Here is a 15,459-nt window from a genome sequence, read left to right as displayed (position 1 = left end):
ATATAGATAGGCTAGGAGAATGGGCCAAACTTTGGCAAGTGGAGTTTAATGTGGATAAGTGTGATATTATCCATTACAAAATGGTCATTCTGAGGCCTCAGCAAACTGAGACTAAGATCAAAGCCACCATTAAAATCAACAACGGTATTTTATTGTTACCATGACTCAATCACTGAGCTTCAGAGGATGTCAGTTTGAGTGAGTGGTGTTAAGTACAATGGTTGGGTTCTGTAACAGATTGTTAGAGGAAAGAGTACAAGTATGTCTAATGTGAACCAATTGGAATCGCTGTTTATAATTTACTATGGATGCAGTTCCTCTGTGTAGTACAGTAGATTACAATTGAGATCTTATATACAAGTTTTCTTAGGAGGAATTACAATCTGTTACTTTGACATGTCATGTAAAGGCACGGTTGATCCATATTGCTTAGCATTATGGGCTAATAGCAATTCAGTTCCATAACAATATATTTTACAATAGTGTATAATTTTGATGCTTATATATCCCCATACCGGCTGAGGTTACTCATGAAGGCCCCGCCTTCTCAACCTTTCCCCTCGTCTGATGTGTGATGATCCTCAGGTTAATCACCAGAATTCAACTCTCCTCCTCAATGGGGAAAGCAGCTTCTGGTCATCTGAGACTATGGCAACTTTACTTTTACTTTTATATTGTTTACAGTTTGTTGTGTTATGTCATAACCGCTGCCCTTTGCAGTTTGCTTTGTTCAACAAGAAAGCTGCTGCTTTACTTCCAAACCTTCTTTGGGAATAACTTTACAGTTTACAACTACACAATATATGAAGATGCTTTGAGGCTCAATTTATTGGGCTAAGTTTTGATCTAGTTTATAATTTGAAAAGTTTTCACATACACAAGACTGTGTTATATTTCAATTAATTCTGGTGTACACCAATAAGCAGTAGATCATTTATATATGCTGGGTAGGCTCATGACAGCTCATGAGGTTTCATTGGGACTTGGTCCATGATGTGTGGAGAAGACTCTCATTTGGAGACACGTTTTCAATAAGTAATTGATCTGTAAAATCTAACCAAACTTATCTTCAGATCTTCATTAATTGGTTAAATAATCCTTTAAAACCTGAAAGAAAATGAACATTTTTAAAACCTAGTAGGAGTGTTATATATTTGAAATAAATTGCTTTATTGGTTTTGGGTGTTATAACTTCACACAGTGCCTCAAAATAAGCTTTGTTAAATCTCAGTTATCGTTTATAATGGTGTATTTTATAATACTGCTGATTTTTGATGTAATGGTGCTACAATGATGTAGTTAAGTGTTTTATGAAGCCACAGCCATTAAGTGATAAGCCATATCACAATTGTTTTCACCTGAACTGCTTTTCCAGCATGATGTTAAAACCTCCAACCAGACTACAAATAAGGTTGCTGTTAGATAATGCTATGTTGTATTTCATTCCATGTTGTATATGTGTATTGGAAACGACTATAAGAGGCACATGGTTTAAAATGCAGCAGCCTAGAAATTTGAGTACCTGCTTTTTTGGAATCAGTATTAAAGGTTAAGATGCCCTGCCTGAAACTGGCATTAGACCTATTGCTGATGCAAACTAGGGGCCCAGCACAGTTCCAGGGCTTTTTTCTATGGAAGTGTTTCTATCATCAACTGATCATCACTTGTGTCAAGCATTCTGTGGTCTTGTTCTTCAGGTATACAACAGCCAAACAACCATTTTGTAAAGAGATCAGTGGAGGCTGCAATCTAAAAGTTAATTAAAATGTTGTTTTGCCTTCTTGAATGTGGAATTAGATGCAGTGGGCCATGGTTTGCCCTCCTCCCTATTGTTTTTCCCAACCCGTAAGGGAAAAACAGTTTGGACCAGTATTATTTCCCGGTTTTACTCATGTTCTATTTTAAAGTATACAAGACGAGGTCAGACCAGTATTCCTATTTCCCTATTTTAATGTTGTTTTTCTTTCTGGGAAGTCTTCCACCCAGGCTTATCACAAGCATCCCAATTTTCCATGATCCTGCTGCGGCATAGTTGGATGTGCAGCTTGCACTATGCCTGAATCGCACCCCACCACAAGCAAAATCCAACTTTTGACCCAGTGTCTTATTTTAAGAGCACATTTATGGATACATAAGTTATACTTTTCTTACGACCAGCAACATTTATTATTTCAGCAAAGCCATTGCATTCCATAAAGCTCCTGATGCGATAGCTATTTGCCTTTGGCATGCTATTTCCCGGCAAGACATTAGTTAGAATTATGGAATTTTGCACATGAGTTTTCACCACACATAGAACTTGGGAGCAGGAGTAGGCCATTCAGCCCTTCTAGCCTGTTGTGCCATTTGTTACAATCATGGCTGATCTAGTTGTGGTCTCAACTCCAGTTTCCTGTCTGGCCCCCATAATCCTTGACTCCCTTATCTATTAGAAAACTATCTAATTCAGCCTTGACTTAATCCTGTGACTCAGCCTCCACTGCTTTCTGTAAAATTTTACAGACTAACAACCCTTTGAGAGAAAATAAATTCTCATCTCTATCTCAAAAGGGAGACCTGTTATTTTTAAAATGTTTCCCCTGGTTCTTGTCTCTCCAAAACAAGGAAACATTCTCCTATTATCCATCCTATCAAGTCCTTTGAGAATGTTATATGTTTCCATAAGATCACCCCTCAATCTTCTAAACTCCAATGGGTATGTGCCCAAACTGTTCAACCATTTTTCTTAAGATAAACTCGTCACCCCAGAAATGAGCCTTCCCTGAACAGCTTCCAACACAATTGTACCTTTCGTAAATAAGACCATGATATACACAGTATTCCAGATGTGGTCTCACCAAGTCCTTATAGAGCTGCAGTAACATTTCCCTACTTTTATATTCCATGCCCCTTGCAATAAACACCAACATTCTATTTGTCTTCCAAATCACTTGTTGTACCCACATACTAATGCTTTATCTTTTGTGACTCATATACTGTATAACAGTGAATACTACATGAAGTAATCCTAGTTAAATAGCAGCAATCCGTAATTCCATAAATTGCAAATACCTTAACAGCAATAACAACAACTGTTATTTACACAGTGCTTAAATGCTATGAAATATACAAAGGTGCTTTGCAGGAGTGCCTGAGCCCCCAAGGAGATATTAAAGCAGATGACCAAAAGATTGGTCACTGTGATTTGAGAAATGTCTTAAAGGAGGAAAAAGAGATAGTCAGAGATATTCAGGTTGGAAATTCAAGAGTTTTCAGGGCCTTTGCAGCCGAAGGCACACCACCAATGGTGGAACAATTAAAACTGGGGATGCTCAAGAGGGCAGAATTAGAGGAGCACAGACATTGTTGAGGGTGGAGGAGACAGTGGAGGTGTTCTGGGAGATAGGGCAGGCTGGATTAAGTGATATGAAAACCAGGATTAAAAGGTTAAAATTAAGGCATTGCTTAACTGGGAAATAATGTGTGTCAGTGAGCACAGTGTGACAGGTGAACGGAACTTGGTAGAAGTAATGACATTAAAGTGGTGTTAGGATGACCTCCAGTTTATGGAGGTGGGAATATGGGAGGTTGGTCAGGAGTTGGCATAATTAGATCTTGAGCTAACAACGGCACAAATAAACATTTCACCCAAAGACGAACAGAGGCAGGGTGGATTTGGGTGATGTTGCAAATTTGAAAATAGGCAGTCTTAGTGATTGTGCGGATATGTGGTCAGTAGCTCATCTCGAGGCCAAATATGGCATCAAGGGTGCAAGTAGTCTGACTTAACCTAAATTGCTAGGGTGATGGAGTTTGTCACGTGGAGTGAAGACAATGGCTTGAGGAAATTCTTTGCACATCCAATATTAGATGCCCATCAAGCATTTTGATTATTTGGAGACATTGCAAGGGTTAAGAGAGCCGTTAGTGAGTTGGAGCTGGGTGTCATCAGCAAATGATGATGTCGCTGAGGGGCAATACGTGGATGCGAAATAGGAGGGAGCCAAGGAGAAATCCAAGGGGGAATTCAGAGGTAATGGTAAGGGAAAGAGAAGCCATTACAGATGATTCTCTGGCTATGATTAGAGAGCTAAGCAGGAAGCAGGTGCAACCTCACCCAGCTGAATGACAATGGGGAGGCACTGGAGGAGAATGGTGTGAAAAACCCTGACAAAGGCTACAAATAGGTTGAGAGGATTGAGGCGGGATTCTTCACTTCTGTCACAGGCATAGCAGATATAATTTGTGACTTTAATTAGGGCTCTTTTGGTACTGTGATAGTGGCGGAAACCTGATTGAAGCGGCCATGTCCAATAGTACATTTTCTAGCCTCAGAATCTAACATGTTCAAACAGATTGTGAATTTTGCTGCCACTGTGAAAAGATGCATCATCTAGCAGTAGAATGGACTGCCGTGTGAGATTGGAAAACGCTGGAAGGTTGCTCATTCCATTTATATTTGAAAAGCAAGAGGATTGTGGTGCCGTCTAGATTATCCCAGTTTAAAGAGGCCGCCTAGAGGTGATAACAAGTTTGCAAGGGAAATGAAGTGATATAGTTAATATTCCAACGATTTGCCATTTTGATAAACTGTCCCTAATCTATTGTTCTGTGGTATTCCTGTAATATAGCAGGCTGTCTCCTTTTCTGCACAGTTCACCTGAGATTTTCTTTGGTTAAAGCAATTAAAAGCGGTGCAGTATTTTACAAGTGAAAGTAAAGTTTGGCCTAAGATATTCGTGCATCATGTGTAAAATGCCACAATTGATTTTACTGTGTCAAGCAAATTTAATTTAAAATGGGCACAAAATAGCCCCATATTGTTGTTAGGTGAACTGTACATGGCTTGATGTAGCTTGGATTGTGTCATTTGTCTACATTGCAGTTTTCTGAGAAGATCCATAGTGATGTATGTGGCACATTCACTTGCATTTTGGTGAAGAAAGAAGCTCTTTGCTAAGCTTTGCTATGATCTCAGATCTCTTTTCTTCTTCTTCCATTTTCTTTGTGCCCACCAATGCTTTCTGCAGGTATTTAAACCCATGGTACAAAAGAGAATATAATGTAGCTAAGTGGGTAGAAGATGTGAATAAAAACACTGAAGGACCGTACTTTAGGTATTTCTAAAATCATTGTATTTTTTTATTTATTTATTGCCAGAGCTGTTGCAGCACATTATGACTGAACCTGCTGCCTCGTATTACAATACAGGCTGCTGCAGGTAAAAGTGGCCCCTGTTCATTTGCTGCCTCTGATGACTGTCCTGGCTTCATGTGCAATTGCAGCTCCTTTTTGCATCTATTGCTGAGGTCCCCTATACAAAACTACTGCAGTGCATGCTTCCTCCAACACCACCATTATTAGCTTGTCTTTCCATTCTCAATAAAAATAATTAAATGGGCTGACACATGATTACCACTAGCAAAATGTGGTGTTTCAAATCAACCATACAGCACTTTTGTATCCACATTGTTCTACCCACTGCTCTGATAATGTCATTTTCACTGTACACAATATCCTGTTAAGACGATTACATCTGCAATAAAATTCTGCTCTTATGCTGCAATGATGTGCATAATGTGCCATCAGGCAATGCAACAGGAACATGGGTGAAGGGTGAGTGCAAAACTCTATTTACCAAACTCTAGTGGGTTTACATATTTTCACTGCAGATTTTTAAACAAACATCCATGACTTCAAACCGACGGTGAAATTATGCAAATACCAGCTACCTGCTGAGCTTGTTTTGGATCACTCTACTCTTCAGCTGACTTCTTGTATATGCATTCAGTTTATTGTTAGTAATAGTTATTTTAATTAAGGATTCATATTCCTCTATGTTTATGCCATAGAACAGTTTTATTCCTTTCTTTGTGTTTCTTAGTCTCATTGCTAGCCTGTAAAATCTTTGGATTGTGTCACATAGAAAAGCATCCCTTGGACCGCATCTAATGCTTGTGTGTTACGCTACATACAGCATAGCCTAAAGTGGGAGCACCTGGCTGGAGAAAACTTTGATTGTGAATTGCACTTGTAAATTTCTCAATTCCCGCTGAGAGAACATGCAGAGCATTAATTCAATAGCCCAAAGGCTTGTTAAATCCTCAGTACACACAAGGGTAGTGGTGGAATAGACCTTGAACTAATAGTCCAAATTTGTTCTCACAGTGATAAAAGGATGATTACATCGCTACATACCTTGTTCGTTCAGTGAAAAAGATGGAAGTTAATTACAATTAATGCAGAGAGCAACAGAACTATTTTTTTAAAAGTACCTTGTTCAGAATTTGTTGAGAATGAAGATAGATTTGTAAAGTCAATTTACATTAACAACTTTTAGGCCAGGTTAGGTGGAAACCCGATAATGCCATGAGGAACTTCATTTTACTCTGTTTAATATTAACAGAGAACTACTTAGAAGAGCTGTAGGTTCTTTGCCATTAGAATTTGATTCATATACATTTGCCTTTTTTTCTCTGTTCATTCATGGGATGGCCGGGTGAGCATTTATTGCCCATCCCTAATTGCCCTTGAAAGGGCATTTAAGAGTTAACCACATTGCTGGGGATCTGGAGTCATGCAGGCCAGACCAGGCAAGGACAGGAGATTCCCTTATGTTCAGTGCATTTATGAACCAGATGTAGAATAAGCAGTGACTTGATATTTAAGCTGAGTGCTCTGCATAACACACTTTCCTTCTGATTACCCTTATTTAGCACAGATTGCCTTAGGCCCATTCACGCTTCTTTTTGCCAGACTACTTTTGCTCAGATGGGGACAAAGACTACAAAATGTGCCATGATTCCCTCAGTGGGGGAAAGTAAAGACCTCGTGAGTGAACAATGGGAAGCTTTTCCACTGTAATACTAATACTAATACAAATGTTGATTGGACCTATTATGAGCCCCTAATTCTTTTACCACAAAATATTGACATACTGCAACTCCTAGCTAGAAATGTATGGCGTAACTGGGTACTTTGGCTGCTAAATGAGCACTCAGTTTGAACCAACTAAATACAGGCCCAATTTTCCATCTCTTGGGTCCATGCACATAAATCAAGAATATATCATATGTAAACAGGCTGATTTATCAGTATACAAGGGGAGGCAGTGATGTAGTTGTAACGTCACTGGACTAGTAATCCAGTGGCTCAGGCTAATCATAGAATCCCTACAGTGCTGAAGGAGGCCATTCAACCCATCAAGTCTGCACCGATCCTCAGAAAGAGCACCCTTCTTAGGCACACTCTCCTGCCCTATCCCCACAACCCTACCCAACCTGCACATCTTTCATCACTAAGGGGCAATTTAGCATGGCCAATCCACCTAACCTGCACTTCTTTGGACTCTCCCATACTTAGTGTTTTTTTTTGGAGCCGGGTGAAACCTACTGAAAAAGTGATGCGTGGGACCCGAAGTCGCCGGCAAGCCCGGCCTCGCAGACATCGCAGAGGGCACCCCAAACTCAAAGTAAGAGTGCAGCCTCCCCCCGCCCCAGGATCACTGGCACAGGCCCCACCCCCTTCTTCCAGCATCCCCCTCCCAATCGTCAGCACAAGCAGACCCCCATGTCAGCAACATCCCGCTATGAGTTCACCATATGCTCCTTACTTCATGCCTCCCCACCTCAATCCACCCTTCGTGGCCACGTCCCTTTTCAAGCCTACCCCCCCCCCCCCCCCGGCTATGCCAACCTGAGGGCCAAGGTGCTAGGCCAACCATCCAGGGGCTCTAATGTGCTGGGCATATGGGTTCAAATCCCACCATGGCAGCTGGTGGAATCTGGAATTAGAAATCTAATGGTGACCCTGAAACCATTGTCGATTGTTGTAAAAATCCATTGGCTCACTGATGTCCTTTAGGAAACTCTCACCTGGTCTGGCCTACATGTGACCCCAGACCCACAGTAAAGAAGCTGACTTTTAAATGCTATCTGAAATGGCCCAGCAAGCCACTCAGTTGCATCAAGTTGCTATGAATCCAAAAAGGAAAGAAACCAGATGGACCCTCCGTCCCGGCATTGGCCTCGGCACTGGAAATGGCAACAACAAACCCAGCCCTGTCAACCAACCCTACAAAGACCTCCTTAGTAACGGCTATGGGCTTATTTCAAAAGTCAAAAAGATGTCCCAACAAACTAGTCAACGCAAGGCCTGTCATAGTCATGCTCGCCAAATCATATCTTACAGACAATGTCCCAGAAACCACTATCACCATCCCTGGGTATGTCCTGTCTCACAGGCAAGTCAGACTTGCCAGAAGTGGCAGCACAGTGGTGTACTGTTGGGAGGGAGTTTCCCTGGAAGTTTTCAACATTGACCCGTGGACCCCTTGACGTCTTGTGGCATTAGGTCAAAAATTAAAGTAATCCTCCTGTTGGTTACTATTTACTGCGCCTTCACTTCAGCTGATGAATTAGTGCTTCTTCCAATACTGAGGACGGTAAGGGTACACATTGGGTGGGGGACTTCATGTCCGTCGCCAGGTAACACAACTGCTGACCGGGCTGGCCATGTTGTAAAGGACATAGCTGCTAGACTGGGTTTGCAGCTGATGATGAGGGAACCAACAAGTGGGGAAAGTCTACATGACCTAGTCCTCACCAGTTGACCTGCCACAGATCCATCTATCTATGACAGTACACGTAGAAGAGACCATCGCACAGTCCTTTTGGAGACAAAGTCGCGCCTTCATATTGAGGATGTCCTTCCATCGTGTTGTGTGGCACTACCACCGTGCTAGATGGGATAGATTTCAATCAGATATAACAACCCAAAACTGACATTCATGAAGCACTGTGGCCCATCAGCAGCAGAATTGTATTGGGCCACACTCTGTAATCTCATGGCCTGGCATATCCCCCACTCTATCATTGCCATCAAACCAAAGGACCCTGGTTCAATGAAGAATGCAGGGGGGCATGCCAGAAATACCGAAAAATCAGGGGCGAAATTCTCTCCCAACGGCGGGATGCCCGCCGACTGGCGCCAAAGCCGGCGCAAATCAGACGGGCATCGCGCCGGCAAAAAGGTGCGGAAGTCTCCGCATCTTTGGCGGCCTAGCCCCAACATTGAGGGGCTAGGCCGACGCCGGAGGGATTTCCGCCCCGCCAGCTGGCGGAAATGGCGTTTGTTGCCCCGCCAGCTGGCGCGGAAATGCGGCGCATGCGCGGGAGCGTCAGCGGCCGCTGTCAGTTTCCCAGCGCATGCGCGGGAGCGTCAGCGGCCGCTGTCAGTTTCCCGCGCATGCGCAGTGGGAAGAGTCACTTCCGCCTCCGCCATGGTGGAGACCGTGGCGGAGGCGGAAGGGAAAGAGTGCCCCCACGGCACAGGCCCGCCCGCGGATCGGTGGGCCCCGATCGCGGACCAGGCCACCGTGGGGGCACCCCCCGAGGTCAGATCGCCCCGCGCCCCCCCCCAGGACCCCGGAGCCCGCCCACGCCGCCTGGTCCCGCCGGTAAATACCAGGTTTGATTTACGTCGGCGGGACAGGCAATTTCTGGGCGGGACTTTGGCCCATCCGGGCCGGAGAATCCAGCGGGGGGTCCCGCCAACCGGCGCGGCCGGATTCCCGCCCCCGCCCAATCTCCGGGAGCGGAGACTTCGGCGGGGGCGGGATTCACGGCGGCCAACGGCCATTCTCCGACCCGGCGGGGGGTCGGAGAATGACGCCCGAGATGTCAACCTTGTGAAGTTACACCATACGACTACTTGCGTGTTACATAGCAGCCAGTAAGGGTGTTGGCATATGGTGCAGGCTGGGGGTTTGGACGCCCTCCGGGTTGAGGGGGTAGGGTTATGGGTGCGTGGAACGGGGCTTGGTGCGAGGGGCAAAATGCTGCCTACTCACCCTGGCCGCCCTGAGGAAGTTGTGCAGATTTTTATGGTACTGCAGGCCGGTCTGGATGGTGTTGCTGGCGCTTAACTGCCTCTGCCACCTGCGCCCAGGCACGGTGAACAGTGCTGGCTGGCAGCCCCCTTCCCGGGCCGGGGTACCGGGTGGCCTGTCTCTCCTCCACGGTGTCCAGGACGGTCTCAAGCTCAGCATCCATAAATCATGGTGCTGCTCTCCTTGCTGCCACCTTGTTGGCTGGGATTGTGTATGTGGGGAGTGAAGTGTGTATGTGCGGCTGCAGCTTGTCAGCCTCCTTAGTGTCAAACGTGAATCCAGCAAATTGCGCACCGTTTCTCATTGGAATCGATTGTATTCGAAGTGGCGCAGCTGCTAGCCCCTTTAATAGTCGCTGAATCGGTCCAGGTGCAGCACCAGGTTTCCAGTCGTGGAAGTCGACGAATCCTGCGCCAGCTTCAACACTTAGTCTCAGGAATGGAGAATACCGCCCAAGACATTATTTACAATCATCTTCAGCCAAAATGCTGAGTGGATGATCCATCTCGGTCTCCTCCAGAGGTCCCCAGCATCACAGATGCCAGTCTTCAGCCAATTCGATTCACTCCATGTGATATCAAGAAACTGCTGAAGGCACTAGACACTTAAAAGGCTATCGGCCCTAACAGCATTTCAGCAATAGCACTGGAGACTTGTGCTCCAGAGATAGCTGCAAACTGCTCCAGTTCAGCTACAACACTGGCATTTGCCCGACAATGTGAAAAATTGGCCAGCTATGTCCAGTCCATAAGAAACAAGACAAATCCAACCCGGCCAATTACCGCCCTATCAGTCTGTTCTCGGTCATCAGTAAAGTGATACAAAGTGACAGTGCTATCAAGTGGCAGTGACACACAGCAATAACCTGCTCAATGATGCTCAGTTTGAGTACTACCAATGCCACTCAGCTCCTGACCTCATTGCAGCCTTGGTCCAAACATGGACAAAAGAGCAGAACTCATAGGGTGAGCTGAGAGTGACTGCCTTGAAACCAAGGACATATTTGACTTAGTGTGGCATCAAGGAGCCCCACAAAATACCGAAGTCATTGGGAATCAAGGGGAAAACACTCCACAGGTTGGAATCATACCTAGTACAAAGGAAAATGGTTCTGGTTGTTGGAGGTCAATTATCTCAGTCCCAGGACAGTACTGCAGGAGTTCCTCAGGGTAGTGGCCTAGGCCTGATCAACTTCAGCTGCTCCAGCAATGAACTTTCTTCAATCATAAGGTCAAAAGTGGGGATGTTCCCTGATGATTGCACAATATTCAGCACCATTCACGACTCTTCAGAAGCAATCACTATCCTTTTGCAGCAAGCCCGAGACAATATTCAGGTTTGGGCTGATAAGTGGCAAAAGTAATACTTGCACCGCAAAAGTGCCAGTCAATGAACATCTCCAACAAGAGAAAATGCAACCATTGCTGAATCACCATGATCAACATCTTGATGGTTACTGTTGACCTGAAACTCAACTGGACCAACAACATAAAAACTGCCGGCAAGATCTTCCAGCTGTTCACGTCGGTGGGATCTTCTGGTCCCATCCACGGTGCACCTTTGTCACAGGTTTTCTGGCGCGTGGGTGGATTCAATGGGAAATCCCATTGACGGTGGTGGAGCCAGAAATTCCAGCCAACAGTGGGCCGCCGAGAAATTTGCCATGGGGAGGCCAGAGAACCCCACCATGTGGCTAGAAGAGCAGGTCAGAGGCATGGAATTCTGGGTCAAGTAACTCGCCCCCTGACCTCCCAGCCCAAAACCTGTCCTCCATCTACAAGGCACAAGTCAGAAGTGTGATGGAATACTCTCCACTTGGCTGAATGAGTGCAGCTCCAACGACACTCAAGCTCAACACCATCCAGGATAGAGCAGCCTGTTTGATTGCCACTCCATCCACCACCTTCAACATTCACTCCCTCCGCCACTGATGCATAGCGGCAGTAGTTTGTACCATATACATGATGCACCGCAGAAATTCACCAAGGCTCCTTCGGCAGTACCTTCCACAACAATGATCTCTACCATCTAGGACAAGGGAAGCAGATGCATGGGAACACCACTATCTGCAATGACCTTTCCAAGTTACACATTGTCCTGACTTGGAACTATATCGCCATTCCTTCACTTTCACTGGGTCAAAATCTTGGAACTCCTTTCCTCGCAGCATTGTAGGTGTTCCTACACACGAACTGCAGCAGTTTCATAAGGCGCCTCACCACCACCTTCAAGGGTAATTAGAGGTAGACAATGAATTCTGGTCTTGCCAGGGTTTCTCACATCCCTTGAACAAATAAATTTATAAAAGGCATTTAAACATTTATGGAGGGAACATATACACTTGGAATTAATATAGAATCATTTGTTGGTAACTGCAGCTGAAGGTAGTGTACCCAGATTACAAATCGACATTTAGCTGTCTATAATCTGAACTTCCATCAGAATATTATTAAGTTCTAGTAGATTGTTAATGTACTTAATGCACTGCCAACTGGCAGTAGTGAGTGACAGTATTAGGTATCGGTTGCAAATATTTTTAAAGCTACCTGAAAAATCCAAGAAAGTGTAGAATATAAAACAGAAACTTTGTCCAGTATCTGTAACTCTTCCAACAGATCACATACAATTTGCACTACAGTGCATGCTGGTAACTCATTTATGATTAGGGGAGCAAAGTAAATCTAGGTTACATCTTAAACAAAAGGAAAAGTGGAATTATGCATTTTATTTTTTATTTTTGAGTCCAAGATCGGAATTGAAAGAAGAAATTTGATTGGACTTAAGCTCCAGGTTTAAAAATATTGCTACCCAGTTAAAGATGGACCAGTCGGGTTCCATTTTAGGCTCTGTAATAGCTAGGATTGTTACTCCCATCGCACTTTGAATATTATTGCCACATTAATAAATATGTCAAATTAATCTCACATATCAGAAAGTCTATTTCACAACGAGAAGCCTGCCATTTACTTTCTCCATATGCTGTGTGCTAGATATATAACTGTGTAAATAGTGATAGAGTGATGCATGTACTGTAACCCACTGCTAGTTGTGAGTCTGTGGATGATCACTAGCTGTCACATGGAATGGCTGCCTAGTAACCCTGCTTCTACCCCAACCATTCATCACTTTACATTGAGGCCTGCTGTTACTTTCTTCACCTTAAAGAGTGCAGAGCTGACAGGACCATGTACACACAAAAATCACTTCAGTTAATTATACAGCAATTTGTGAAATAGCGTTGCCAAATATTTATTATTCAGATATGACAGAACTGTACAGTACGCACAGTGCTGCTGAGAACTAAATCAAATTATTTTACTGTTATGTCTAAAATGAAAACTGTTGCCTCCAATGTATTAAACTTGACTCCAGATATATTGCAGTGGCAAGAGAGTATATTTCTAACACTAGTTCTTCGTTTAGATGGAAAGCTCCACAAGACTACGTTTTAGTAGCTTGGAACACTTATAACTGAAGACAGAGACCAGTGTAAACATGAACAGTTATGGTTGGAGTGACTCCAGTTCCCTCACCAGGTTGTCCTCTGATGCCTTTAGTGCTTGCAGTGCTAAAGACATCTGCACTTTTTACTCATTGCTGTGTTGAATCAATATAATTAAAAGCTAATTACACCAATGACTGAGGTTGAAGAATGATAGCAGCATCTCACTGCTGTTGCCTGGTGACACATAGTTCACATTATGGGCTGACTGTGTCACTCCGGTGCAGTTCGTACAGAATCATGCTGTTAACAATACTGCTAAATGTGGTATTAAAACCAAACACTGAGGAGCTTAGGACAAAAGTGTACTTGTTCATTTTTGACATTTCAGTGGCTCTCATAAGTGAACAGCAGAAAGGATTCTTGAGATTTTTTTTTGTCTGGGTTAGTCAATCTTAAAGAGGGTAGAATTAGAGGATGTCTCTTGCACAGTTGATTAACTAGTTTTAATTACCCTACATAGGTTATCCTTTCTAACAAATCTTGATTTGTATGTTTTAACTAACTTACGCTACAAGTAATTGCATTATTTTACTGAAACAAATTCTCATTTGCACCAATCCTGCTAGCTATGCGGTTGTCCTTGAGCATAGCCATGGCAACACTGAACACTCCCTGTGTGACATAGAAAGATAGAACATCTATGGCACAGAAGGAGGCCACTCTTTGTTAGGGAAGTTGCTGCCAAGCTGCAGTGGAGGAGCAGGAATACTGACCTGCCGGACTCACACAGGTAGTGACAGAAAATAGTGATCTGTGCAAGGAAAGAATTTACCTTTGTTTTTAAATAAAACACTTTTTCAATTTAAAAATAATTGAAATATAATTTTAGTTGTGTGCGTGTGTCATTCATGCTTGCGGATTCTTTTTCCTGACCAGCATCCTACCTCGTTGCCCATATCACATCAACCAATTTCAGTGCAAGATTCGACCAGTCTAAGGTATCCATGTCATTGCTCATGAGATGAAGTAGAAGCAGGGCCCATTTAATAAATATAATTTTACTTTACCCAGAAGACTGCACCAGAAGAATAACATTTCGCCTGCTGCACCAAAGAGGAAACAAAAGCCTGGTGTTCAGAGCTGATAGCATAACAACAAAGAAAAATCCTCTCGATCATTCTGTCCTGTCAGCTGAATCATCCATGAAATGCTAACTCATTTCAACTCGGACTCAGTTATAAAGTGATCTCAAATTCACATTTAAGGAGACAATATTCCTTACAATAAGCTTCGATTCATTAAAAAGTTGGTCCATTAAGGCAGCAGTGGGGGAGTTTGAATCCCACTTATAAACAAATTAGTTCAAATCCCAGAGTTGTCAGTCACTGGGACAGATAGGAGGAATTGCGTCAACTTATAGCTGCTCAGCTCGGCACAGCAGAGGCAAGACAAGATGTTCCATCTCTGAGAGTTGAGAAATGTACTCCTATCTTGTCCCACTGATAAATCCCATACAGAAGCTTGTAACTTTAGAAAATGCTCTTGGCATGTATATTTATTGGCCACCCCCCCGGTGGCCTTGGGCCATGAATTTCCAACCAGATGTTGTGGGACTGGAGTTACAGATAGGTGCAACAGAACCCCTTTCCTGAATTCAATGATTCAGTCACATGTCCAATTTCTGGGACAAGCCAGCAACTGAGCAGGTTTATTGAAGTCATTTTCACAAACTGCTATGATGGAATTTGCTCTCCTTGCATCTGACTTGTTTACCCCGCCTGCCCAGCAAGCTATTTTTATACATGCAGATATAGCTCCAATTACATAATCGGGCTACAACTTCAATTACCCGAGGCCTGCTCAATAAGGCCATCATGCCATCTCCACGAGCCCAATTTGCAGACCAGAAGAGTCAGGGACTGAAAGGTGACTTTATATATTTATTTTTTACAGCTCCCCCAGGCTGTACTAGGGTACTGAGTTTTCCCTGCCTTCTCCTTCCTCTGAACATACGGAATTCCATTCCCATCTCAAACACTTTGCTGAGTACTGGGAACTATTCCCTTCCTCCTGCGGGACGGAATCCCTACTTCAACTTGCTGACCAACTAGTCAGCCAGCTGCTTCGACCCTCCATCCATCCCCAT

The 15,459-nt window shown here is 43.8% G+C and overlaps 1 protein-coding gene across 9 annotated transcripts in view; it reads left to right on the top strand.

Annotated features, from left to right (window-relative positions):
• Window positions 1-15,459, top strand: part of adam22 (ADAM metallopeptidase domain 22) — a 588,297-nt gene that overhangs the window by 562,898 nt on the left and 9,940 nt on the right. For 3 of the 9 annotated variants that reach the window (XM_072508619.1, XM_072508623.1, XM_072508622.1), the window contains one exon: window positions 5,010-5,096. The exons of 4 other annotated variants lie outside the window; for them this stretch is intronic. In XM_072508619.1, coding sequence (XP_072364720.1) covers window positions 5,010-5,096 — 87 coding nt within the window. Of the gene's footprint in view, window positions 1-5,009; window positions 5,097-5,568; window positions 5,596-13,291; window positions 14,143-15,459 lie in introns of those variants that run through there. 2 more of the 9 variants (XM_072508620.1, XM_072508624.1) reach the window with 2 other exon arrangements.

Source organism: Scyliorhinus torazame, chromosome 6 (assembly GCF_047496885.1).
Source record: "Scyliorhinus torazame isolate Kashiwa2021f chromosome 6, sScyTor2.1, whole genome shotgun sequence".
In the NCBI taxonomy this organism is placed as follows: domain Eukaryota; kingdom Metazoa; phylum Chordata; class Chondrichthyes; order Carcharhiniformes; family Scyliorhinidae; genus Scyliorhinus; species Scyliorhinus torazame.
This window is presented reverse-complemented; position numbering and strand designations above follow the sequence as displayed.